This window comes from Sitophilus oryzae, unplaced genomic scaffold, assembly GCF_002938485.1.
Source record: "Sitophilus oryzae breed Bouriz unplaced genomic scaffold, Soryzae_2.0 scaffold_555_pilon_pilon, whole genome shotgun sequence".
In the NCBI taxonomy this organism is placed as follows: Eukaryota; Metazoa; Arthropoda; class Insecta; order Coleoptera; family Curculionidae; genus Sitophilus; species Sitophilus oryzae.
In genome coordinates, this window is record NW_022147146.1 from 510,002 (window position 1) to 535,967 (window position 25,966).

At 30.1% G+C, this 25,966-nt stretch overlaps 2 protein-coding genes across 2 annotated transcripts; one reads left to right on the forward strand and one right to left on the reverse strand.

Annotated features, from left to right (window-relative positions):
• Window positions 1-7,344: 7,344 nt before the first annotated feature.
• LOC115887199 (60S ribosomal protein L37) lies at window positions 7,345-8,400 on the reverse strand. Its single transcript, XM_030906553.1, has 3 exons — window positions 8,314-8,400; window positions 7,858-7,993; window positions 7,345-7,516 (listed from the first exon to the last, which is right to left on the reverse strand). Exons 1-3 carry the CDS (start codon window positions 8,314-8,316, stop codon window positions 7,386-7,388), a joined length of 270 nt encoding a protein of 89 aa, XP_030762413.1. The 5' UTR covers window positions 8,317-8,400; the 3' UTR covers window positions 7,345-7,385.
• A 7-nt stretch (window positions 8,401-8,407) lies between these two features.
• Window positions 8,408-25,963, forward strand: LOC115887209 (putative protein kinase C delta type homolog). Its single transcript, XM_030906572.1, has 7 exons — window positions 8,408-8,540; window positions 15,518-15,672; window positions 16,580-16,791; window positions 20,563-20,678; window positions 22,846-22,931; window positions 25,730-25,859; window positions 25,926-25,963. The coding sequence occupies exons 2-7, from the start codon at window positions 15,541-15,543 to the stop codon at window positions 25,961-25,963; spliced, it is 714 nt and encodes a 237-aa protein (XP_030762432.1). The 5' UTR covers window positions 8,408-8,540; window positions 15,518-15,540.
• The last annotated feature ends 3 nt before the right edge of the window (window positions 25,964-25,966 follow it).

Genomic DNA, 25,966 nt, shown 5'->3' on the forward strand with positions numbered 1-25,966 from the left:
AAAACAAAATAAATTATCCGTGTCCAAGGGTTTTCCCGAAAGACTAACCGTTTTTTAAATAACAAATATTGTAATATTTAAGGGGCGTTTTCACCCTCTTGGAATTTGAGATTCGAGAAACCCCTTCTTATCGACCCTCTACACCCCACAGTCAATGTTTACCAAAAATCAGCTTTAAATGTCAAGCAATTTAAGCAGAATCGTGATTACTCAATGGTCATATTTTATAAAACACCCTGTATAATTTTTTAAAAAATCTTAAAATATGTAAAACAACAAAATAAAATATACGTGTTTAAGAGTTTTTCCGAAAAACTCACCGGTTTTTAATTAAAAAATATTCTAATATTTGAGGGGTGGTTTCACCCCCTTAGAATTCGAGTTTCTAAAAATCCCTTCTTATCGAACCTCTACACCCTAAAGTCAATCCGTTTTCCAAAAATCAGCTTTTTACGTCAAACGCTTTAAGCAGGATCGTGATTAATCAATGACCAGATTTTTCGAAACACCCTGTATACATTTTTAAAAATTCTTAAAATATGTAAAAAAACAAAATAAAATATATGTGTTTAAGCGTTTTTTCGGCAACTTAACCGTTTTTTAAATAAAAAATATTGTAATATTTGAGGGGTGGTTTCACCCCCTTGGAACTGGAATTTTGAAAAATCCCTTCTTATCGAACCTCTACACCCTAGAATCGACCTGTATGCCAAAATTGAGCATCTTACGTTGAGTGGTTTGAGCAGGATCGTGATTAATCAGTGAGTCAGTCACTTAAGGATTTTATATATTGGTATAGATTTCCCTGAATCGTGTTTACAAGAGGAAAACTTTTTATTATTAACTTTATACAGGGTGTCCCAGAATTATGTGCAGGTATTTCAACTGGTAGTATATTTCGGCCTCAGAAACACGCCTATGAGGAATTTTTTGAGAAAAAATTTTGGATTTTTTTTTAGTTTTAAGTTAAAAAACATAATTTCTTGATAATAGGGCGACATAGGTAGTAGCTTAAATTTACATAAAAGAAAATCCAGAAAAGATCAAGTGGTTCTCAAAATTTTAGCAAAAAATCATTATTTTTCGAAATTTTTAAAGTAAAATAACTTGGTTATTTTGGACTTATTTGAAAAACGGTAAAAAGAAAAAATGTTCCTTTTGACCACATCTGCCACCCCTTTAAATAATTGCACTTATTTCTGGGACACCCTGTATGAGAAAAATGCCTTCTATACAAAAGTTTTTAATTGTTCTAAAATTATTAGTCCCATTTATGCACTTATTGAAGGCTCACCCAGTATATTATAGAGTGTAAAAACGAAATGATATTGCCATAGAAATGTGTCTTAATTTTTAGGACTATGTTTTGGGGATTTTTTGGAAAAATTCGACTATATATTTTCATGTTTTTTTTTATTTTTTTCTCTAAAACGGTATGGAAATTTGGATAAGTATAAGTATAAACCGTATTAATAATTTTAGAACAAGCAAAACCGTTGTGAAGAATGCATTTTTCTCAAAAAAGTTAATAATAACAAAGTTTTTCCTTTTTTAAAGACGTGATCCGGAGATGGACTCTGTGTTTAGGGTCCGGCAATAGTGCGTCGGGCATCTGGAGCTACTGGAATAAAAAACTTGGGAATTTTCCTTTAAGTGAAAACCTAAAATATGTACTAAGATGTATTTCAGGAAAATATTTTAGCTTCTATAGGGTGGCTCAAAAAAGGGTGAGTGGATCGGGATATTTTTTTTTAAACCTAGCACCCTGTATATTTTTGCATTTTTGGCTTTCTTTTAGATCACTTTACATAATCCTAAGATATGAATAAATATATTTCGATAGTTTCATAGATATTAATAAATAATTAAAAAATATATATTTTTCAGCCTTTCTCAAAAAAAAAATATTAAAAATACAAAATACAGCTGTCCTAAAATCAAAACTACATATATTAAATATTTACATTAGATGGTCTGTACTTACTTTGTTATAAATATGGCAATTGTAAATCATACAGGACGTTCAAAATTCTACGCTAAACTTTCCAAAACAAAATAATTTTTCTTCGTTTTTTTTAAATGGAACATCCTGTATATTATTTTTTCAATAGATGAAGAATTAAAAAAGGAACATTTTTTGTATTTAAAGTATTTCAAAATTTTTGACGGTTTCGCAGATATTCGCGGTTTTATATTTCATATGGCATTTTCCATAGTAAATTTTTATCAAAGCCACCCAATGATTTTTCTCCGTTGAAAGAGCCATATGAAATAATACTGCGTGTATCTGCGAAACCATTAAAAAAATTTAAATACTTTAAATACAAAAAATGTTAATTTTTCAAAAATGTTCATTTTTCAGGGTGTTCCATTAAAAAAAGACAAAGAAAATTTATTTTATATTTTAGAAAGTTTGGCGTAGAATTTTAAACACCCTGTATGATTTAAGATTACGATATTTATAGCAAAGTAAGTATAGACAAGGTATAGACCCCATCTAAATTAAATATTCTGTTATAGTTTTGATTTCAGGAGAATTCTTGTATTTTTAATATTTTTTTAAGAAAGGCGGAAAAATAAATATTTTTTTTATTTATTTATTAATATCTCTGAAACTACGGAAATATATTTACTCATATCTTAGGATTATGTAAAGTGATCGGAAAAGAAGCCAAAAATGCAAAAATATACAGGGTGTTCCATTTTAAAAAAAATCATTCAGATCCACTCACACTTTTTTGAGCCACCCTACATAGAAGTTAAAATATTTTCCTGAAATACATCCTCGTACATACTTTATACTTTATGTCTGCATCTACACAAAATTCTCAAGTTTTTTATTCTAGGAGCTACAGATGCCCGACGCACTATTGCCGGACCCTGTATTACAGCAAGGTATTTAAATACTTCATAACAAATTACAATAATTTATAACAATGATGTTTAGTGCTACCTACAGCAAATTCAAAAAAAGTAATGGTATTTAAAAAAATTACAAAAAAATTGTTTAAAAAGTTTTAACATCCTGTATGTGCAAAACTATGCATTTCCGAATCTATCTTTTTTTCATATCTTGAGAAATCCGTGCATTTTTATAGAACACCCTGTACAGGGTGGCTCGAATTCGACACTCATCATTGGGATTTCGGAAACCGTAAGAGATACAGGATCGGTTAAATCAAAGATATTTAAACTCGTTTTAATTTTTTTTTTCTCCGTTTCCTTTCACTCCGTTTCCGTTTTTTTTTCGTCGAGTTTAAATATCTTTGGGTTAAATGAAGGTAAAGTTGCGCAATTTGATGCTCAATAAAATGTCGTATTGTATTTTTATTTTTTTTGCATAAAATATTCTAGTGATAAAATTTTCTGTACGAAACGTCGGCAAATATCAAAGTGACTATATATAGATTTTTAAGAGTGATGAAGGGATTTAATTAAATTGAAAAAAAAATCAGGTCCGTATTTAAAAAAATTAAGTTGATGATGGTCGCCATCAGAAGCCGAAACGTCAGAGTCAATATTTAATGACCCAGAGTTATAGAGCAGGAAAAGTGGTCATGAAAATGTGTTTTTCATTTTAAGATATCTTAACAAATAAAGCCAGGAAAAATAGAAAACAAAATTGAAAATTCCGTTTTTTTTCGAATATATTCGGCATTTTTCAAAATGCAATACGGCATTATATTGAGTATCAAAATTGCACAACTTTGCCTCCATTTAACCGATCCTGTATCTCGTACGGTTTCCGAAATCCCAATGATGAGAGTCGAATTCGAGCCACCCTGTACAGGGTGGCTCGCAAAACACCCTTTTCTTTAGGAGATAGACAAAAACTAATATCGGTGTCTGGAGCTCAATTTTTGTCAAAAACATTATGGTGAAAACCGCATATCGATATATGTTACCGTTTCGGAGTTACGGGGTGTTTTTCAAAAATATGCATTTTTAACAAATCCTTTGTAACTTTTTGCTATGGGAAAATGTTGTATTTTTTATGAAAACATTTCCAAAGCACCTTTTTACGTAGAATTTAATGGTTTAAGTATAATTTTTTTTAAATTAATAATTTAAGAATTATCAACAGAAAATTTTATTTTTTATATGGGACACCCTATATATTTTTAATTTATTGAAAATAATTTAAAATTACCTTTCCAAAAATATAGCTCACTTCATATTTTGCTCGATTCCTCTTCGAGATATAGAGTTTATAAAAATTCGCCCGCTTTAAACAAGTAGGCTTTGAACGGCACCGGCTGTAATGCAAAAAGATCTAGCTGTGAGCATCAATTAAAAAGAAAATAATATTTGCTATGAGAGGTGCAGAATTGTATAACAATTTAAAATATATTTAACCAACATCAGCACAGTTAAACTATATCTAATAACAATAAAAATAAATAGCAAACCAAGACATGAGATTTTGCTACAGGTGTTCGACATATCGACCCTCTTCTGTTATGGACAGACGGGGTAGTTTTTGAACATTTCTCGCGGAATTTATTAACTCAGTGGGGGTGAAAGATACCCTCTCTTAACTGCTAAGTATTTTTAATTCTTGTCTAGATTATACGGAAGAATAAGGAACCTTTATTCTTCCGCAAATATATCCATAGGATTAGATCCATGGGCACTAAGTCAGGAGGCCTCGAAAGCCAACGGCTGGGATCTTGGTTAGCTATTCAATTATTCTTGAAATTGGCTGCAAAAATTTGCAGATAACTTCAGCGTTCAGAGGCGGTGTGTCGTCTTGCTGGAAAAATATGTTTTCGAGTTCCATTAAGGGCAAATCATCAATAAGGGGTCCAAAGTTCCAAAGCCTACTAGTTGAAAGTGGCGAACTTTTAAAAATTCTGTCTTTCGAAGGGGATTATAACAAAACATCAAGTGTGCTAAATTTTTGGAAAGATAATTTTAAATTCTTTTCAGTTAATTAAAAATATAGCGGGTGTCCCAAATAAAAAAATATTTTTTCTGTTGATAACCCTTAAATTATTAACTTTAAAAAAATTATACTTAAACCATTAAATTCTACGTAAAAAGGTGCTTTGGAAATGTCTTCATAGAAATACAAAATTATCCATAGCAAAAAAGTTACAGCGATTTGTTAAAAATGCACATTTCTGAAAAACACCCCGTAACTCCGAAACGGTAACAGATATTGATGTGCGATTTTCACCATCATATTTTTGATGAAAATTGAGCTCCAGACACCGATATTAGTTTTCGTCTATCTCCTATAGAAAAGCGTGTTTCCATTAAAAAGCGTCGAATTTGACCCACCCTGTACAGACCTATTTTTCTGTACAAAAATGTCCTTTTTTTCATTCAATATTTACATTTATTGTTAACAGAGACCACCACGAAGTCAAAAAGACACAAAAATGCGTCTTAAGGGATCTATACCTTCCTTGCGAAAACTTCCAAAAATCACTTCGTCTCTTGACAACGGTTTTTACCTGACCAGGATCGAATATTTTCTGCTTGTACCTACCTGTCTAGAAAATTATTGTAATCTCGACCAAGGGGGCTCTGAAGTGATTAAGTTAATGTAGTAACGTCTATTAAATGTAGGGATACCTACACACAGGCACACATTCTTTCCCACAGTTTTTGACCAGTTTTTTTCTTCAATGAGAAATTATTTCCTTAAATTTGGGAGCCGTGTATTATAATAGGTATAGGGAGAGAGCTTAAAAATTCAGTCGTATTGTATAAAATTGTTATGTAAATATATTTTAGTTTCTTACTTTTACCAGGATTTAAACCACAAAATAGAGTATTCAATCATAATTTGACATAACCGGATTGTTTTAAGTTGTTCTGACATTTAGAGTCAAAGGCTACTACTTAAAATTATGCGTGAAGAAATCCTTAAAATTAAACCCTAAATAACTTGAAAACAAGTTACTTTAGCTATAGGAACTTGATATATGAAAAAAAGAAATAAAATTGGAACTGGTTTTTATTTGAAAATAATAAGTTATGAAAATTTGTTGATTAATTAATTCGCTACAACAAATGACATATTATGAATCTTTCGAAATTTTGTTTTTGAAATAAATATCCTTGTTTTTAGATACAGAGTGTTTGCAGCTTGTTTGTACCGATCACTAACTTAGACATTTAAGTTATAAGAATTTTCTTTGGCATACAATTTTTATTTCTAAAAATTTTTAATGTTTTAAGTGTTTGATACCAAAATTCATAAAATCGAGATAATATATCTCTTTTAAATTAAGAGAGTTTCTGTCAAATTTGGTTGCTCCCAAAAGTGACGCAATATTATTGAAAATCTCTTTAACGCCTTTTGATTGTATTAAAAGTCTTCGATCTGGATATTTTAGTTCTCTAGAAACTTTCTAATGCATGCAAGCTTATATAGCCAAGGACGCACTCTGTATATGAATTCATTCCAACTCAGCTGTATAATTTTTTAAGGTTTGAGTTAAAACTAATATTTCTTTTGTACAAGAATTACGAATAGTATAACTGTATAGGTAAATATAGTTAAAAAGAAATTTAATTATACTGGAATGTGGTACACTCAAAGAAACAGTAAAATAATTGGAAAAATTCCCTCTTATCATCGTAAAAATCTCTCTATTTCTTGATTTAAATAAAAACTAATGATAGTTTTACTGCATATTTGCAATTTCAAGCTGTATTTTTATTATAATAAACTGGGAAATAATTCAAATTATTGAATTATTTTCCAAATTTTCAAAAAAATTGGTGACATAAGGTGTATATTTGGTTTCCTATAATTTTTTAGAATATTAATTTCAGGTAATTTACCTTTTCTCTGATTACACATTATTACATTACAGTACAATAATTTGTATATTATGTGATACAAATAGTTAGATTTAATAATATTCGGTTTATTTTTGAGTAACTAATATATCTTTTGTATTTTTTACTGTTGATTCTACATAATAACATACACCAGCCTATTTAATACACTAAACTAGCCTATAATCGAAAAAAAAAAACGGCCCTCAGTTGGCTGGGAAATGACGATTCTTCATCTGTCTTCATTTCACAGCCATTGTCAGTTTTTTCGACCAAGTTGTATAAAAAATGATTTTTATTATCAACTCTGAAATAAGTTAAAAACAAAAACTTACAGTGACAAATTTTTAAATTAGCATAGAAACTTCTATTTCAATTGTGTATTACCTTTTTCTTGATGATACTTCTTTCCTTTATGTAGCAACTTTGTTGGCCAATAGATAGATTATTATTATTAAATAGGCATTTGTACAAAATGAAACTTCTTCCAATGTATTTTCAAGAAAAAAAAAACTAAAGACATACAGAAGTACAAATTAAACTCAACTGTTGTTTTTTATAAACATTTTATTTTAAACAGACTTATAAATCTACGTGGATTTCTTGGCTGCTGGCTTGCCTTCACGGAATCCGTTACGGAAACGTCTACGTACGATTTTCAGGTGGCGAAGACGGCCAGTTCCAGTGGTCTTCCTCCTTTTAGCCTTGATCGACCAGTTGTCTATAAAGAAAACACAAAAATAAGCACTATTTTGATAAAATTAATCAAAAATGTAGATCAGACAAAGTAGTTTTTGCTTTTCTATAAATTCTTAACAATAATAATTACTTGTTAACACAAAAAGCAGCATCAAATGCTAATGTTCAAAGTTATAGTGATCAGTCAACATGAGAAAACCGTTTGTTTATTAAATAATATAGTTTAAAAACTTCTATATTACAACAACATAAAAACTAACGTTACACAAAAAAGAGTCAAGAATCTGTATCATTAGACATCTTGTTCAAATTGTCTGGTTCGAAGAATAAGTATTTTTAAGGTGTAAAAAAGAATTGACTTACAGGAACGCATTTTAGCTGATGGGTATCCACACTGGGCACATTGTGACTTCTGGATGTGGTAGGAAGACCTTCCACACCTTCTGCAAAGTGTGTGGGTCTTGTTACGGCGTTTACCAAAACTTGATGTACCTTTAGTCTAAAATAAAAACAATTCTCGTTAAAATTGTATTAGTTTATTTGCTTACCTTGATATTTTGATCAATAGAACTTAGTATAAACACTTATTTCTTTGTGTATAACAAGGTATTAAAGTTTTTTACTAAAATACTGGAAGCTTCCTCAAAAGTTTTAAGGTTATCAACAAAGTTTCTCTATTTATATATCCGAATATAACAAAATATCACTTGAAATATAAAATGCACACTTTAGTTTACAAACTCCTGTTTAAATTAATATTTTTTTTAAAAAGATGGATTAAATAATTAAAGAATTTTATTGAAAATTTCGTAAACCTACCATTTTTTATTTTGGTACACAAAAAGAGAATTAGATTACTGTTTTATCGGCTTCGTGCTGTCAGCAGTGTTGTTACAAGGGCAAACATTTTTGTACTATAAATGGTGTCGAAATTGTACTTTTTTAAGTGGGATTGTACATTTTTGGTGGAAAAATGTGTGTTATGTGCTCTTACCCTCTTTATTTACCAAGTTTTGGTACGTCTAACGTCTAAAGACAGAGTTCAGGTAGGATTAAGTAAGGTATTCGAAACTAATAGTCGCCGACACGTTGGCATTATTTGAAATGCAGGTCGCATAGGAGCATGCCACCTGATGGGAGGATGCAACCTCATAGGAGTATGATCTGAATTAAACCCTCTGTTCCTAGCAACCTGCATTTCAAATCCACGCATCGCATATCACCGTTCGTCTAAAAATGCATATGTATATGTGGGTTTAAGTTTAGGTTAGTTTTGGTTTGAGAAGTAATAATTGTACATTTTTTCTTGCAATTGTACCTATGTACTCCTTGACTATCAAATGTACCCAAAATAGTACAATTGTACCTATTGTAACAACACTGGCTGTCAGTTTTTGGGACATTTGAACTATTTTTACTGACATAAATTAGAGACATCTATCTATAAATTTGAATATTTTGCTTAAAAGTTCCGCTACTAGACAGCAGATGTCAGCACTAAAATTATTTTCATAAAATTTTTCTTTATATTTTAAAATAAAGTAAATAAATAGTTCTCTAATAATATTTAGAATATTTCTTTAAATTTCATTTAATATTGATAGTGTTACTAATAAGAGAAAACATACTTTTAACAGCTATTACAAATTATTATTTAGATTGTAATTTTATTACGCAAATGTTTAAAAAAATAAATATTCTAAAGAAAAAAAAACTTTTAAAACTTGAGGGTGGCATATTCTTACTATCTGTATGCATAGAATATATAAAAATTCTTGTTTAAATAAAATTAAACTAAAAAAAATTAACTGTGTCAATTTTTTGCTTTGGTAGGCAACCAAACATACTGCATCTAGCTTTCCCATCAAGCGCCTTCTTCAAAATCGACATAGAGTTCGAAAAACGCGCAATTTCTAAACGTAAACCGATAAATAACGGCCGAAAAAAATAAATAAATAAAATTCGAACGCTGCCTACTGACAGTTACGAGTTGGAGAGCATTGTAATATGTTCGAAAATGTTTTGGGATCAACTGAAAATTCTAAAAATAAATGGGCAGCTCATTCCGACACATAAACACGGATCGCCGCATAGTTTGCCCGAGATGAACTCACTTAAGTCACAGAATTATGCGAATCTTTGATTTCGAGAGTGCCTTGCAGATTGTCAACTATTTTTTAGTGAAAAAAACGTCAAAAAATGAACGTTTTAAGCTTAGTGACGATGTTTTTATCGAAACAACATGACAAACTTACGAGAAATACTTGAAACTCGAAAGTGAGTCACGGAAACTCTATTTTTAAAGTGAATTTAAGTGATTTTACAAGCGTATTGTGAACCCGTGTGATAGACTTGTTGGAGTTACCTACTTTAAAACGCTCTTTAACACACATGCCCGTGTGATTGATGTGAGTAACAGATGTATGTCATACTTCGAATGTTTTCTTACAATTTATAAAAATAAGTGGCTTGAAATCGGCTTCTTATTTAATCTATTAATAAAGATATTCGAAAAATGTTTCTACAAATGCTATTTTTATAAATTTAGTTTATTTAAAATCGATTTCACAGTAAGCTAAATCCTTTGTATTTGCGCTGATTGGTTTATGGCAATATTTTTCGAATGCTTGGTTTGTTTTCCCTTGCATGTTTCTTATAAACATCTTAAAAATAGATGATTCTTAGATAAATTGATACTTTTTCTTTAGACAAAAACTGTTTTAAAATGAAACACATATATGTAAGTCAGGAACAGTCGATCTTCAAGTTCACAAAGTTTTTTAATGTCCAAAATTATTTGTGTGAAACAACTCACATAAATATATGTGAGTTGTATACATATAAGTAATAACATAAGAGCCCTGTATACAGGGTTGTTCACCACATACGACATGGAGTATTGTAGCTAAACGATTAGATTTTTACAAATTGTAAGTTTTGGGTTCGTTGAAGGACTATTAGAGCTACAATTTAAAAATATTTGTATAAGATACAGAGTGTCCCAGATAAATAAAAAATATCAAAGTTGTATTTTTTTAAATGGATCACCCTGTATATTATTACATTTCTAGTTTCTACGATTAAAATAAAGGTAAATTTAATTAAGGTTAATTACACTTAAACCGTTTTTGAAATATTTTCATTTTTGTGAAACTGCAGCAAAAATTTAAAGGCTTCATTTCTCCAAGGGTATCAAAGTTTTTAATACTAAATATTTACTGAAGTTTATTTATTGATCAGTTATTGTGTTGCAATAATAAAAATAATACTACCTCATACAGAGTGTCTAAAAATTTATTTTAAATAATTTCTAGTTATAAACGTTAATAACTTGTTTAATTTAAATAGGACGCCCTGTATATTTTAGGAGAATCAGATGCACAATTTAATTGTCTATCAAATTGTATTATACCATTTTTACCTATCCTTTCAAGTTTTCGTAGAAAATGCATTTTCTTATAAATTAGACCTCATTTATCAACATACCTACGGAATATTGACAGGAATATTGACATTGATGTACAGTCTAGTACTATTATCGTTTTTAGCAAAACGTTAATATTACTAGCCCATTTGTATGTAAAAAGAAAACTATTTAAATCTTTATAAAAGAGTATACCATTAATTAAGTATACCACCCATTATTTCCGCCCAAATACTAATTAATAACATACTTAATTGTGTTCGTTAATAAAGTATTCTAAATAAATGTGGATTTGAATCAGAAATCAATATAATAATATGTTATGAAAATGAACTCTCTGTTGTAATAAATAAGCATTTGTCAAAAAATGAAATATCATTTTTAAGGTGTTACTTTTTACACACTGTCTAATACACATACAAAATTCAGTTTTTTAGTATTTGGAGCAATTATTATTAACCAATGCAAACAGTCAATTAATGTAGTTTGGATACAGGAATCATATTAATTGGTCCTATTTAACAAATAATTAAACAGATTTTTAATTTTTTTAATGAAATAAACGAACTATATCGACAATATTAGTATCTGTGCTCTGATTAGTAAAATTTGGTATATCTTTAAAAATAGTCTAAAATGTCAGTATTCCATGGGTATATTGATAAATGAGTTCAAAATTACAAGAAAATGCATTTTCTACGGAAACTTAAAGAGATAGGTAAAAAATGGTATAATACAATTTGATAGACAATTATATTGTGCATCTGATTTTCGTAAAATATACATGGTGTTCCATTTAAATTAAACAAGTTATTGTAGTTTAAAGCTAGTAATTATTTAAAATAAATTTTTAAACACTCTGTATAAGGTAGTATAATTTTTATTATTGCAACACAAAATTCAGTAAATAGAAATACTTCAGTACAATATTTGGTTTAAAAAACTTAAATAGGCTAAGAGAAATGAAGCATTAAAATTATTACTGTATTTTGACAAACACCTAAATATTTCAAAAACGGTAAAGTTTAAGTGTGATAAACCTTAATCAAATTTACCTTTATTTTAACCGTAGAAACTAATAATATACAGGGTGTTCCATTTAAAAAAAATACAACTTTGATATTTTTTATTTATTTGGGACACTCTGTATCTTGTAAAAATATTTTTGAATTGTAGCTCTAATAGTCCTTCAACGAACCCAAAACATACAATTTGTAAAAATCCGATCGTTTAGCTACAATACTCCGTGTCGTATGTGGTGAACAACCCTGTAGAATATACAAGAGAAAGAAATTGTCCATTTTTATTACCCAGTTTTTTACTGAAAAGTTACAAGCATCTTTAAGCCCCGTTTGGACATAACGGTTTACCTGACGTTTTAAGCTTGATTTTCATGCATCCGTTGGCCGAGGATACGATGATACGATATTAATTTTATTGGTTGAATTTAAAGACTTCGATTGATTGGAAAATTACGCAGTTTTTAAATTTATTGCATTTTCATGCCCCCGTTCATCGGATATACGATTTGCTTGTAATTGCTGGTGTTTTTTTATATTTTCATTTCCATAAAGATTTAGCTGTTACTTATAGCAGAGTACGTAGATCGCCGAGTAGCGACAGAAACCGTCGGCTCTTTTGATGTGGTGGGACCAAATTTTCTTTCTCTCTCTTTTGACGTGTTTGACAGATAGACTACGTATTTAACTGCTCAACTTATGAAGTGGTCCTATAAACATGGTATACACTGCTCACAATTTGAAGTGGAATTAATTATAAAGTTTTATACATATCTTTTTTGTTTTGTTTTATCCTTATTTCTAAATTTGAATGTATAAAATATCTTACTGCTAATAAATAATTAAAAAAACGATTCGTTGCCTGAGGTATACTTGAAATAAAGTATATAGAGATATTTGATAAATGACAACAGTGGCAACTTCGCTTCTTCGTATGACAGATAACCTACTTATTTCGCGCAGCCGCAAAGAAAATTGAAAACGGGACTGTCGCTACTGGTCGGTTTAGGTACTCTGCTTATAGTCTACTTCGCTTACTTATAGTCTAAAAGCTAGCAACGTTTTAGAGAGAGAATTTTAAGAAAGCTGGTTCTTTAATATATCTTTTGCTATGCTCTCCTGAACAGAATGCGGACCGTCTCACTGCCTTTCACTACTGCGCATCATATTTGTATTCAACATCTTTTTACTACCGCGCATCACAAATTCGCTCTGTATTTCAAGAACTAAGGAGGCTAGGACAAACATATGTGTAGCATATTTAGTTTCATACGAGCAATAACTCGTAAATCAATTCATAAACGAGAAATCCTATAAACTATACGAAAATGGGATCCCCGTACAGGGTGGGTCAAATTCGACGCTTTTAAATGGAAACACCCTTTTCTATAGGAGATAGACAAAAACTAATATCGGTGTCTGGAGCTCAATTTTTGTCAAAAACATGATGGTGAAAACCGCATATCGATATCTGTTACCGCTTCGGAGTTACGGGGTGTTTTTCAAAAATATGCATTTTTAACAAATCACTGTAACTTTTTTGCTATGGAAAATTTTGTATTTTTATGAAAACATTTCCAAAGCACCATTTTACGTAGAATTTAATGGTTTAAGTATAATTTTTTTAAAATTAATAATTTAAGAATTATCAACAGAAAATTTGATTTTTTATATGGGACACCCTGTATATTTTTAATTTATTGAAAAGGATTTAAAATTACCTTTCCAAAAATATAACACACTTGATACTTTGCTCGATTCCTCTTCGAGATATAGAGTAAGTAGGCTTTGAACGGCACCGGCTGTAATGCAAAAAAATTCTAGCTGTGAGCATCAATTAAAACGAAAATAATATTTGCTATGAGAGATGCAGAATTTTATAACAATTTAAAATATATTTAACCAACATCAACACATTTAAACTATATCTAATAACAATAAATATAAATAGCAAACCAAGACATGAGATTTTGCTACAGGTGTTCGACATATCAACCTTATATATGTTATGGACAGACGGGGCAGTTTTTGAACATTTCTCGCGGAATTCATTGACTCAGTGGGGGTGAAAGATACCCTTTCATAACTGCTAAGTATTTTTAATTCTTGTCTAGATTATACGGAAGAATAAGGAACCTTTATTCGCAAATATATCCATAGGATTAGATCCATGGGCTCTAAGTCAGGCGGCCTCGACGGCCAACGGCTGGGATCTTGGTTAGCTATCCAATTATTCTTGAAATTGGCTGCAAAAATTTGCTAATAACTTCAGCGTTCAGAGGCGGTGCGTCGTCTTGCTGGAAAAATATGTTTTCGAGTTCCATTAAGGTCATATCATCAATAAGGGGTCCAAAGCCTACTAATTAAAAGTGGCGAACTTTTAAAAATTCTGTATTTCGAAGAGGATTATAACAAAATATCAAGTGTGCTATATTTTTGGAAAGGTAATTTTAAATTCTTTTCAGTTAATTAAATATATAGAGGGTGTCCCAAATAAAAAATCAATTTTTCTGTTAAACCATTAAATTCTACGTAAAAAGGTGCTTTGGAAATGTTTTCATAGAAATACAAAATTTTCCATAACAAAAAAATTACAGCGATTTGTTAAAAATGCACATTTTTGAAAAACACCCCGTAACTCCGAAACGTTAACAGATATTGATATGCGGTTTTCACCATCATATTTTTGATGAAAATTGAGCTCCAGACACCGATATTAGTTTTCGTCTATCTCCTATAGAAAAGGGTGTTTCCATTTAAAAGCGTCGAATTTGACCCACCCTGTACAGATGTAATATTATATAAAATATCATATTAATAAAAACTTTACATAATATTTAAAGCTTTACATAATTTACAATTTATTACAATAAAATAAATAAAAATGCTGTTTTGTCTGACTGAAAGTTTATTTATTACAAGAAACATTTAAAGGAACAAACATGCCCATGATACACTACTAGAATTTCAATTTAAAACAATATAAAATGGATATTTAACTCTTATAATGGATAAGTGTTAAAATACGACCGGACCATAGCAAAATAAACAACACTAAAAATACCCTATGTAGGTTTTCAAAATCGCAAATAGCTTATTTTTCCAATCTCAAGCTATATTGAACTATTTTAATATATAATTTTTATATAACCATGTTTAGTTTTTTTGGTTGTTTAATTAAAATAAAATCAGAGAAATTGAGAAATTAAAGCATTAGATAATTTTAATTTTATTACAAAAAATCTTTTAATTCTTCATTTTTTTTATTTTTTAATTTACAAAGCTAATATCTTTCTTCTCTCTTTTCATCACTCACTTTTATTAAGTAGGTAGCTAATAATACCACAGCTTGTTTAGTACCAGCTGGTCTATCACCTGTGGTTATGATATTATGTTATTAATGGAAATATATTTCTCATAAAATTCCCCATAAAATGGAAAAATATTTCTTGCAGTTTTCAGATATATAAGAAAATTATATAAGAGTTTCTTGCCTTGAATTTCTATATGAGCAGTTCAAGGCAATAAACTCTTATATATTTTTATTATATTAATTTTTATATTAACAATTTGTTTTAAGAACTGAAACAAGGTAGACACAAGATGATGTTCACTGGGAGTTCAGTAAACAAACAGAGGAAAAGCTCTAGTGGGGACAAAAGAAATGGCGAAAGGAGAAGATACAATGGAAAAAACACTCGGTATAGTGATTTGGGTGATAATTCAGGTACTAAAGTAAGTTTCCTCTTCATATAAAATATATTATCTCTTTTCTATTCTTTTCTTTTCTAATCTTTCTTTTTGGAAAAGACTCAAGTCGTTAAAAAGATTTAAGTCTTTTTATAAAAGACTTAGTCATTAATAGTTATTTTTTATACAAGACCGAAAAGATTAATTCTTTTTAATTTTATTGTCGTGTATAAAAAAATATTTTTTTCCATAGCGAGTTACATTTTAAAAAAATATTCAGAAATTATTATTTCAAGGAATTTATTACGAAAAAATGAATATTGTGCTGGGTTGGCGTTGGTTTCTATGTAATTTGACAAATAAATAAAGCTGTCTATTTAGTTGTCAGTTTTGAGTCAATATTTTTATTTCTCTTTCGTGTCGATTGCTGATTGAATTGGAGCCAGAAATGGCTCAAAACAGATATTCAGGCTGAGGCGACAAACGCCATATCCAAACTACTTCCATTTAAACCCAGAATAACTTATAAAAAGGAATACAAAAAATCGTTCTCGAAAAAAAAAAATCATTATAATTCATACAGACCATTGAAAACAAATCCAATCAAGCTATTCAGTTGATTTAATCCATATGTTGCACGTAAAAATGTTGTGTGTACTATAAGAAATATCTAGCCCAGATTTATTTTATTATGGTACTATAAACAAACATCAACATTAAGTATCGTACGTTGTAACATGATATTAGTCCTCAAATGAATGTTAATTATATTAACTAACATTATAAAATTTTACAAACATGTTTATTTAGGATTAGGGATTCATTTTCATACTAATCATAAAACACTTAGATAAGCTCTCATCTTAAATCCCAACAAAATCAGCATAACATTTTAATTCCTTTAGTAAAAGATTTGAATGTTTTAACAGTGTGTTTTTTAAAAAAAAAATAGATTCATGGTAAACCTAGAGTACCCAGGCACCATAATATGGTACAAAAAATGAGCCAGTCTGATGGGATGGTTTCCTATAGTCTTGGAGGTTCATCAACCAGTCCATTGATGCCAAATCCTTTCGAAGTTGAAAGGGACAGGCCTGAGAATGATTTTTCGAAGATTTTCGGAAGGGAGATCAACAGAAGAAGAGGTGCTGTCAAACATCAAAGGTAAGGATATACAGTGTGACCAAGAAAAGTGACCAATTGGATTAAATGAATTTTATTCCAATATAGAAGGTGTCCCAGAAATAAGTGCAAATATTTTAATATTTTCTTTTGAAAATTCGGAATTTTTTGAAATTTTTTTTGGAATTTTTTTTAGTTTTTATTTAAAACAAAATAATTTCTTGATAATATGGCAACATACGCTTACGTAGTAGATTAAATTTACAAGAAAGAAAATCCAGAAAAGATCCAGTGGTTCTCAAAATTTTAGCGAAAAATCATTTTTTTTTAGAAATTTTCAAAGTAAAATAACTCCGTTATTTTGGACTTATTTGAAAAACGATTAAGAGAAAATATGTTTCTTTTTTCGAGATCTACCACCCCTTAAAATACTTGCACTTATTTCTGGGACACCCTGTATAACGTCTCATTATTCGTCGTATACAAGTTTTCTTAAAGGAAATAAATATGTACATCAAAAGGATACAAATAAATTTTCTAACAAAAAATCAAATTAATATTTATTTCTCCACATATGGGGTGAGCCTTAAATAATGGCACATATTTTTAGGACGTTATACTTCAATCCCGGAAACACGTCTGTGATATTTTGCTTCGCCAATAAATATGAAAATTTTAAATTTTTCAAATTTTGTTTTTATTTTTTTTAATTTTCAATTTCTTTTTTTTTTGTTATTCTTTTTAATTTTCAGTTAACCCTTTATAGGGCAGTACTAATTATTTTCTAGTTTGATCAAATAGACTTCAAAAATATATAAACTAGCATAAAGGGAGCATATCTTCTTAATAACATTTGTCAAAAAGTTAACAAATAAGGGAGTGGGAGGGTGGTGGTCGATTTTTCAACCAGAGACTGTTAAAGAAAATAGATAATATATAATGATCTAATATATTATATAATGTACAAACTGTATACCGGGTGTTGCATCGTCGGACGGGACATAGGAAATCCCATGTAAATTTTAATGGGGTCAATTATTGGCTTCCCTAATTATTTTAGAGAATAATTCTATTTAGGTTTATTGAAGAGCACTAAAACCCACATTTCAAAAGAATAACTTTTTTAAATATTTCTCCTTTCGTATGGCCGTGTATTTACTTATGAGCACCAGTCAAGGTAAAAGATAACTGTCAAATGAAGTTGTCATTTCAGAAATTTATCTTGATTTATTAATACAATTAATATATTATTTTTATTAATACTTGTTATACTAGTTCTTTAAAAAACGGCAAAGAGAATATATATTATTACTTTTATCGATATCTACCAGCCGTAAAAATGCACTTACTTAAGACTCGCCCTGTATAATCCAAGCCTCGATCCAAGCAATATTTATATTACTCCTTTTTTATTTAAATCAGTTTATTGCATTTTTCTTTGCATTATTAAAAATGAATTAAGCCACTATAATCTATAGTTATAAAAAACCACAAAATTCTTTCAATTTCTAATAAAATTCTTTATGTAGATTTTTCTACGAAATCAATGTAAAAGAAAAGGTAATTTCTTGGAGATTACGCAATACTTTACGATATAAAACTGATTTTTATTACTGAGTTAACAACATAAATAAATTAAATTTATTTATTTATAAAAATTTTAAAGACTGTTTTGTCTGTTGAATTGTTATTTTAACCTTGCTATGCACAGATCACAGATTTAAACAGTTTGCAAAAAATATATAGATATTCTTACAAAAATAGTTTATTTGACTAATACTTTTTAGTATAAAATTAAACTTAACTTTTCAAAGGTAGAAAGAAGTAAAATTATGTTTTTTTTTCAGAGATGTTCTTTATAGCAATAAACGTTTCGTAGTGAAGCGATTAAAGAAACTCATGCTTTTTCATCAAATGTGACTTATAACACATTAATCAAGCTAATTTAGATCCCTACATTACCGGATTTATTTAGTTCGGGTTAGAATGTGCTTGATCAATCCTAAAAAATATATATTTTGCCTGTTCTGGAAGCTCGAAGTACAGCCTGAGACGAAAAAAAAACGATAGCGCACTGATATTTTTCTGATAATTTAAAAAATTTTTTTTTTTGAAAATTCAAATAAATTTAGTTTTTTCAAGTCAGAAAAGTATTAATTTTTGCCACGGGATTGACAATGTAAAAACGTCATTTTAACGCTTAGGTATTAAAGTAAAGCACTTTTACGCCTAAGTATACGAAAATATATATTATCAAACTGACATAAAGTTTCAAATTCATGGAGTGTAACCATAGTTTTCGATATATAGTTACTTACAAGGTATTACTCTTTAATTTTTTTATATTATATGAAATGTTTAAAATTGTTTAAAAAATTATTTGTTACGTTTGAAAAATATAGCATGTTCTATTCAGAGTAAAAATTACTTTTTGTGCCTTGTTTGTGATGTCAAACGTACAGTCTGACTACAAAAGTATCATTTTTACTCGTAATAAAACAATATACTATTTTTTCGTCAGTATTGAAACCAGTCAAATATCAAATTCACTTAGAATTAACTAATTATATATCTTTTTTGCATTTTTTCTTTTACTTACAAAATAATTAGGATACGTCAATTTGACTTTATGAGGTGTTTCAGTAGCGTATTTGATATTTTGGTTATTAAATAATTATATTATAACTTATCTCTTTTTCTTAAAATACTACGTATACTTCGTTCGCGTCGAATTAATCATTTGTAATGGTGATGATAAAGCAAAGCAAAAATTTCCATTAACATACAAACTGGATAAAATTTTCTCATATTTATGTCAGCATGAGAAAAACAATCGAGAAACCCCTCCTTATCGAACCTCTACACCCCACAGTCAATCCGTTTGCCAAAAATCAGCTTTAAACGTCAAGCAGTTTAAGCAGAATCGTGATTACTCAATGGTCATATTTTATGAAACACCCTGTACAAATTTTTAAAAAATCTTAAAATATGTGAAACAACAAAATAAAATATACGTTTTTAAATAAAAAATATTCTAATATTTGTGGGTTGGTTTCACCCCTTAGAATTCGACTTTCGAAAAATTCCTTCTTATCGAACCTAACTCTACACCCTAAAGTCAATTCGTATTCCAAAAATCAGCTTTTTACGTCAAGCGCTTTAAGCAGGATCGTGATTAATCAATGACCAGATTTTTCGAAACACCGTGTATACATTTTTAAAAAATCTTAAAATATGTAAAAAAACAGAATAAAAATACTACGTGTTTAAGCGTTTTTTCGGAAACTTGACCGTTTTTTAAATAAAAAATATTGTAATATTTGAGGGGTGGTTTCACCCCCTTGGAACTGGAATTTCGAAAAATCCCTTCTTATCGAACCTCTACACCCTAGAATCAAGCTGTATGCCAAAACTGAGCTTCTTACGTTGAGTGGTTTGAGCAGGATCGTGATTAATCAGTATGTCAGACACTTAAGGATTTTAGCAGGATATAGTATAGATATTTTTAACGTTAATACATATATTGGAAATCTTCATGACAGGCAATTTATTGTGATGCTATATGTTTAATATTCGTTTCATTTTTGTCCATGGCTGTACATAAAGCTTCATTAATTGAGAAATTACTCTAAGAAACGGTGACCAATTTAAGTTTAAAGTCTTTAGCGTACACAAAACTCATTCTAAAGAATCTGCAAGTTCGTTATAGTGAATTATGTACAAAACTAAGCCCAAATATATTCAAAAGTACAGTTGCGTTGTTATTTAAAGTGTGGAATATATTTTTAAACACCAAAATGATTTTGTTTACAGGGTGCATTCGGTGAAAGGCCACAAGTTCGTGGCTAAATTCTTCAGGCAACCAACCTTTTGTGCTTTTTGCAAGGATTTCTTGTGGGGATTTGGAAAACAGGGCTACCAGTGTCAGAGTAAGTAGCTTTTGATAGAATTTATGATAAATAATAAAGTCTGTATACTTTTTTGTGAATTTTGAATTTTGAAAGAATTTGAAGAAAAAAAAATAAAAATTTTGAAAGAATTTGTGAATAGTTCATTTCTGGAAAAAAAATCGAGGTATTATGATTTTTTTCCATACAGGGTGAGTCTTAAATAAGTGCAAATAATTTTAGGTTGGTATATTTCGACCAGGAACGCGTCTATGATGTTTTTTTTTTCACAAAAAAAGAGATGTATGCAAAAATCGTGTATTTTCTTTTAAATTTTCCTGTTTATTTTAGAAAACTTGTTAGAACTGCCTGGTTCATCGTAAATTTTCAAGGGTATAGTTTCTGAATCTCTGATATTGCCATGGTTACGGCTTTATTCTATAGTTACGGCACTAAAAGGGATGCAAAAATACAGAATCAGGTGGTGGCTCTCTATTAGGCGGTTTAGAATTTAGAATAAGTGGGAGGGGGGTTAATCTTTGCGACCTTAGAGGTCTATTGTGTCCCCCTTTCTTGAGTTATAACTCATGATACAGTCCCAGGACTTCCTACGGAGATCCGTGTCCTTCACAGTCGAGGAGCTACGACCCAGGCCGGGTAGACGAAACGGTAGCTTGTGTCGCCTGTTGGGTTTAGAGGTAGGAGGTAGGCTCCCGACCCTTGGAGGAGGTGGTAACTTGTATGCCACTTGCGGAGGATGGTCTCACGCAAGTGTCAGCCACCTCTCCTGTAGTTCTCTTTGGGTTTGGCCCCTTGGAACTTTCATTGTTACTGTTCCCAGTGTTGCTAGGGGTTTCCCACAGCTTCACCGGTGATGATTTTATTACTATTATTACCAGATCTCATAGTGTTCCCATGAGTCGCTAGGGACAGTCGGTCCACTTCTATAGAGCCCACATGTAGAAGTAAGGGGTAAAATACAATGGGGTGCCCCCGATGCCCCAAGGTTGAGGCTGTCCGTAGCCCCGCCCGGTATCGTTATATGTCTTGGTGCAATTCCCTGGCCACGACACTACAGTCAGGGACAAGACGATGAGTGAGATGCTTCTTAGACCAAGCCAAGTGCTAGGGGGGATTCCCCCCAGCACCTGACCAGAAGCTTCCCCACCAACGACAAGGTCTTGCATCTCCTAGGGGAAGATTAGGCGGTTATTTTAGACTTATTTGTAAGAAGAGAGAAAAAATATTTGCACTTATTTAAGACTCACCCCGTATAAAAAATAAACGATTAGTCGGAAAAACTCTTGTCGGAAAAACTCTTGTCTTGTTACTCAAATTCAGAAGATATAACAATACAAATTTCACATTCCTTGTTACTTTTTCTGCTCTACAACACAACTCTATTAAATTGAAACATCGAATGTATTCCGTAATATACAGGGTGTAAACAGGGTTTTTTTATCTGTAGAATTATCAACTGCAGTTCTGAACACTAATTTTTACAGCTTGTGTTAGATGTCCATAATTATAATTTAATAAAACATTTTTAATCACTAATTGATTGAAAAAAGTATACCATTAATAATGCAAATTATATTTTATCCTCTCATAGTATAATATGTCTATTTAATTTTTTATGCAACGAGAACTTTGTTTACTAATTTGTTTCGCCGAACTGCTTGAATCCATTTTTGCTTTTGATCAGATCGGTGTGAGAAACCAAGAAGCTATAAAGTGTTGTTTCGGGAGATTTGAATATCCGGGAAAGTTGAGTTATTGAATGTTTTTGCACCCAACAACGCCCTAATTACGCTCTCCTTTACGCGTTAAAATTTTTTCGGCAATTTTATTAATATTTGAAATTGTCACACCCACAACACGACGCCTAGTTCGAATTCTTTTTCACTTATTTTTTACTGGCCGAAACAGCGTTGCATCGCACAAACCTCGTACCTGAGTATTTTATAGTTTCAACAACTCCACTAGAAAAAAACTAAAATACTTAAATATTATGATAAAGCCACGATTTCAATATTATTGTAATGCGATCAACATGAACTGTAACCGGGATGGCGTGAAATACATAATGAAAATTTGTGATTTCTGTCTTATACAGCGCCTATTAAACGCTTGTTTTTTTCTAAACAACATTATTATCATGAGAGATCCCTTACACTTTTACACACCTATAATTTTTTTATTTTTTTAGGTTGTCAGACAGCTGTGCACAAAAAATGCCACGACAAGCTTCTGAGCAAGTGTTCTGGTTCAGGAATAAATTCAGAAAGTACTATTGTAAGTATCTGAGTAGGTACTACAACAATTTAAAAATTGATTTTAATGTAGTAACAACATTAACAGAAATGAAGTTTTTAAATAATACAATAATTCTAAGAAAAAAATCACTTGAATTTTTTTCGTTAAACTCAGAAACAATTTTTTTTTAAATATAAGTAATTTTATGTTTCCTGTGGTCTGAAGTGTTTATAGTCCAGCCATGTTTATGCTAACGCCTATATGTGCAAAATTCCATTCAAAAAACTGGATGAAAAATAGTTCGGTTACTTTTATAAACATTTATACCGGTTTGTTTATGTTTGGATTGAGACTGTGGATTGATATTTGGCCCAGTTTAATTTTTTTTAGTTAGATTTGTGATCAGACGAAATCAAGTTGGGGGAACATTAACTTAAAACTTTTATTTTTATTTCATGTTTTGTGATTAATTTTCAAACAAAAAAATTAACTATTTAAAATCAAATCACGCAGTATAAAGTAATCGCAAAACATTTTCCGATGCGCGTCATCAATCATATCGACATTGACTTTAAAGCTTATAAACCTGACTAAATTAAATTTTAAAATGAAATGGAAAAAATGTTTAAATTTGTGGAATAATTTAAGATACCAAGCAGCTCTTTATTTGACTTTATAGAGCAAATGATTGTGACAGATATTTTATTTAGATTAAAGCTGCAAACATTAGTTTAAACCGAATTTTATTATCGCTATGTTGGTCACATTGCGCCGTTTTCAGCAAGGTTGTCGTTCATTATTTGACAATTATCCTAATGTCATCATTATTTTGTATAATATCGTGTTGTTGTTGAATCTTTGTGAGTAATTCTTAGGGACCGGCAAGACAAGAAATCTGTCTTGACAAGCAATTTCTTGTCTTGAAATATTTTCAAGAATTAAAAAAAAATCTTGTTTTGATCATTTCTTGAGAGTTGATTTCTTGTCTTGATTCAAGAAATCTTGAGATTTCTTGACGAAAGGGGACCCCCGTTGAAAATTCGTTTATTAAAGGGGAACCCCCTGTTTAAAAGTCGCGGTGAGATTGGTTAATGTGATGTTTATGCTTTATGCGTAAAATCGACGGTCAGGCATCTAATTTTCAAAAAATTCAAAAACTTTGGGCTCATTATACTACAGTTGCCAAAGTCAACAGATTTACATAATTTTGTTAATTATTATTATTATTATCTAACATTAAAATGAGTAATTGTGATGGTTCGTTGAGCAGCAAATCTGAGCCATTCGTAATTGAATCTGGTTCAGAATACCTACCACCTCAGACACCTGGACGTAGAAGATTAATTAGTGACTTTGACAGTAGTGACGGTGATAATACTACTACAGATAAAAACAGGCAAAACAACATTGATAAAAGCTACTCTACTTCAGTGGCGTACATTAAAATGTATATATTTTTTTTATTTTAAAAGTTAATAAATAAATAACCCATAATAACGCTTATAATAATCTTCATAATGGACTAGTTTTTGCCAATATCTAATAAGTAAAATAAGCTATAAAACAAATAAATCAATTAATTACTAAAATATTAGTTATTAATTTAAAAATAAAACGTAAAAATCTTAAATTAAGATTCATCCCATAAATCCATCACAATCTGGCAGCGCTGTCGGCATCGCCTGTCACTCAAAGTTGATCACGTGCATCGGAACTAGTTTTGCGATTACCATATTTTTCCTTTTCAAGTTCATTTTTATATCGGAAAACATTTTATTTAGCTGTCTTCAAAAAAAAAACGAGAAATAAATAAAACTTTTTACGGAGTTGCTTTCAAAAACTGGTCAGTTTAGAAGTCACTTTTATATAATAAAAGTACTTTTTATTCTGGGTTGTGTTATCCTTTTATTACTAAAAAGTTACGTGCTGTTAGGGACAAAGGGTGAGTTTCTCAGTTAAAATGTCGAATAAATCAAAAACAAGAAATGGCCGCCAGGAAATTTATTTATAGCTACATTCGTGGTTTTTGGGGTAAAACTGGGAAAAAGGAAAAGGTTTGCGGTATTTATATGTTTAAATTTGGACAGAAAAGTTGTTTTTACGTATTAAAAGTCTGAAAAATGGAAATAACAACGCGTATAGAAAGTTCCAAGAGTCTTTAATATGTCAAAAAAAAAAAAATATCGGGTGCCTTTCAAAAGTGGCTCACCCCCTATAACTTTTTTATTTTTTCAGATAAAATAACGAGATTTAGTATGTTAGTATATGACATAAATTAGGATCGATTGACGTATTCAATTGTTTTTGGTCACTTCCTGTTTCACCGGAAATGACTACAACTTTTGATTTTTAAATGGCACCCTCGGTATATTTCTATTTTATTCGATAGAAAATGACAATCTGAATAGAATGAATATGTCAACTTTTGATATTCTCGCTTAAAAAAAATCTTATTTTAAATTTTAATCTAGAGTGCCATGGCTGTGTTAAAAATACTAATTTTTAATCAGGTAGCCTTGGAAAAATAAATACCTATGATCGTTTAATGTTTTTCGTGTCTTGTCCTGGCCGGTTAAATGAGGCAGAAATTGTTTTATTAATCATACCTGAATTTTTTCAAATGGAACTAGGGTGGCTCATTAATATATTTGGAAAAGGCATTTTCTATTAATAATTTGACACCACACATTTAGTATTTCGAGTCAAATTGTTATAAAAATTATTACAAACCGCATGTTACCATTTCAAATAAACCATATTTGCGAGAAACTCTGTAAAACACACGAAAATGGGATACCTTGTACAATGATAATAAATATCTGACATTTTTGTTTCAGTATTTAAGGGAAAGATTCAAAGTAGACGTACCCCACAGATTCAAGATACACAATTACATGTCGCCGACATTTTGTGATCATTGTGGATCATTGTTATATGGATTATACAGGCAAGGATTAAAATGTGAAGGTAAGGTTTTTATTTTTATTAAATTAATATTAGAAAAATTTATTTTATTAAAATTTATATTTTAAGTGTGTGTAATATTAAAATCATTAGTATCAAATGCATAATAT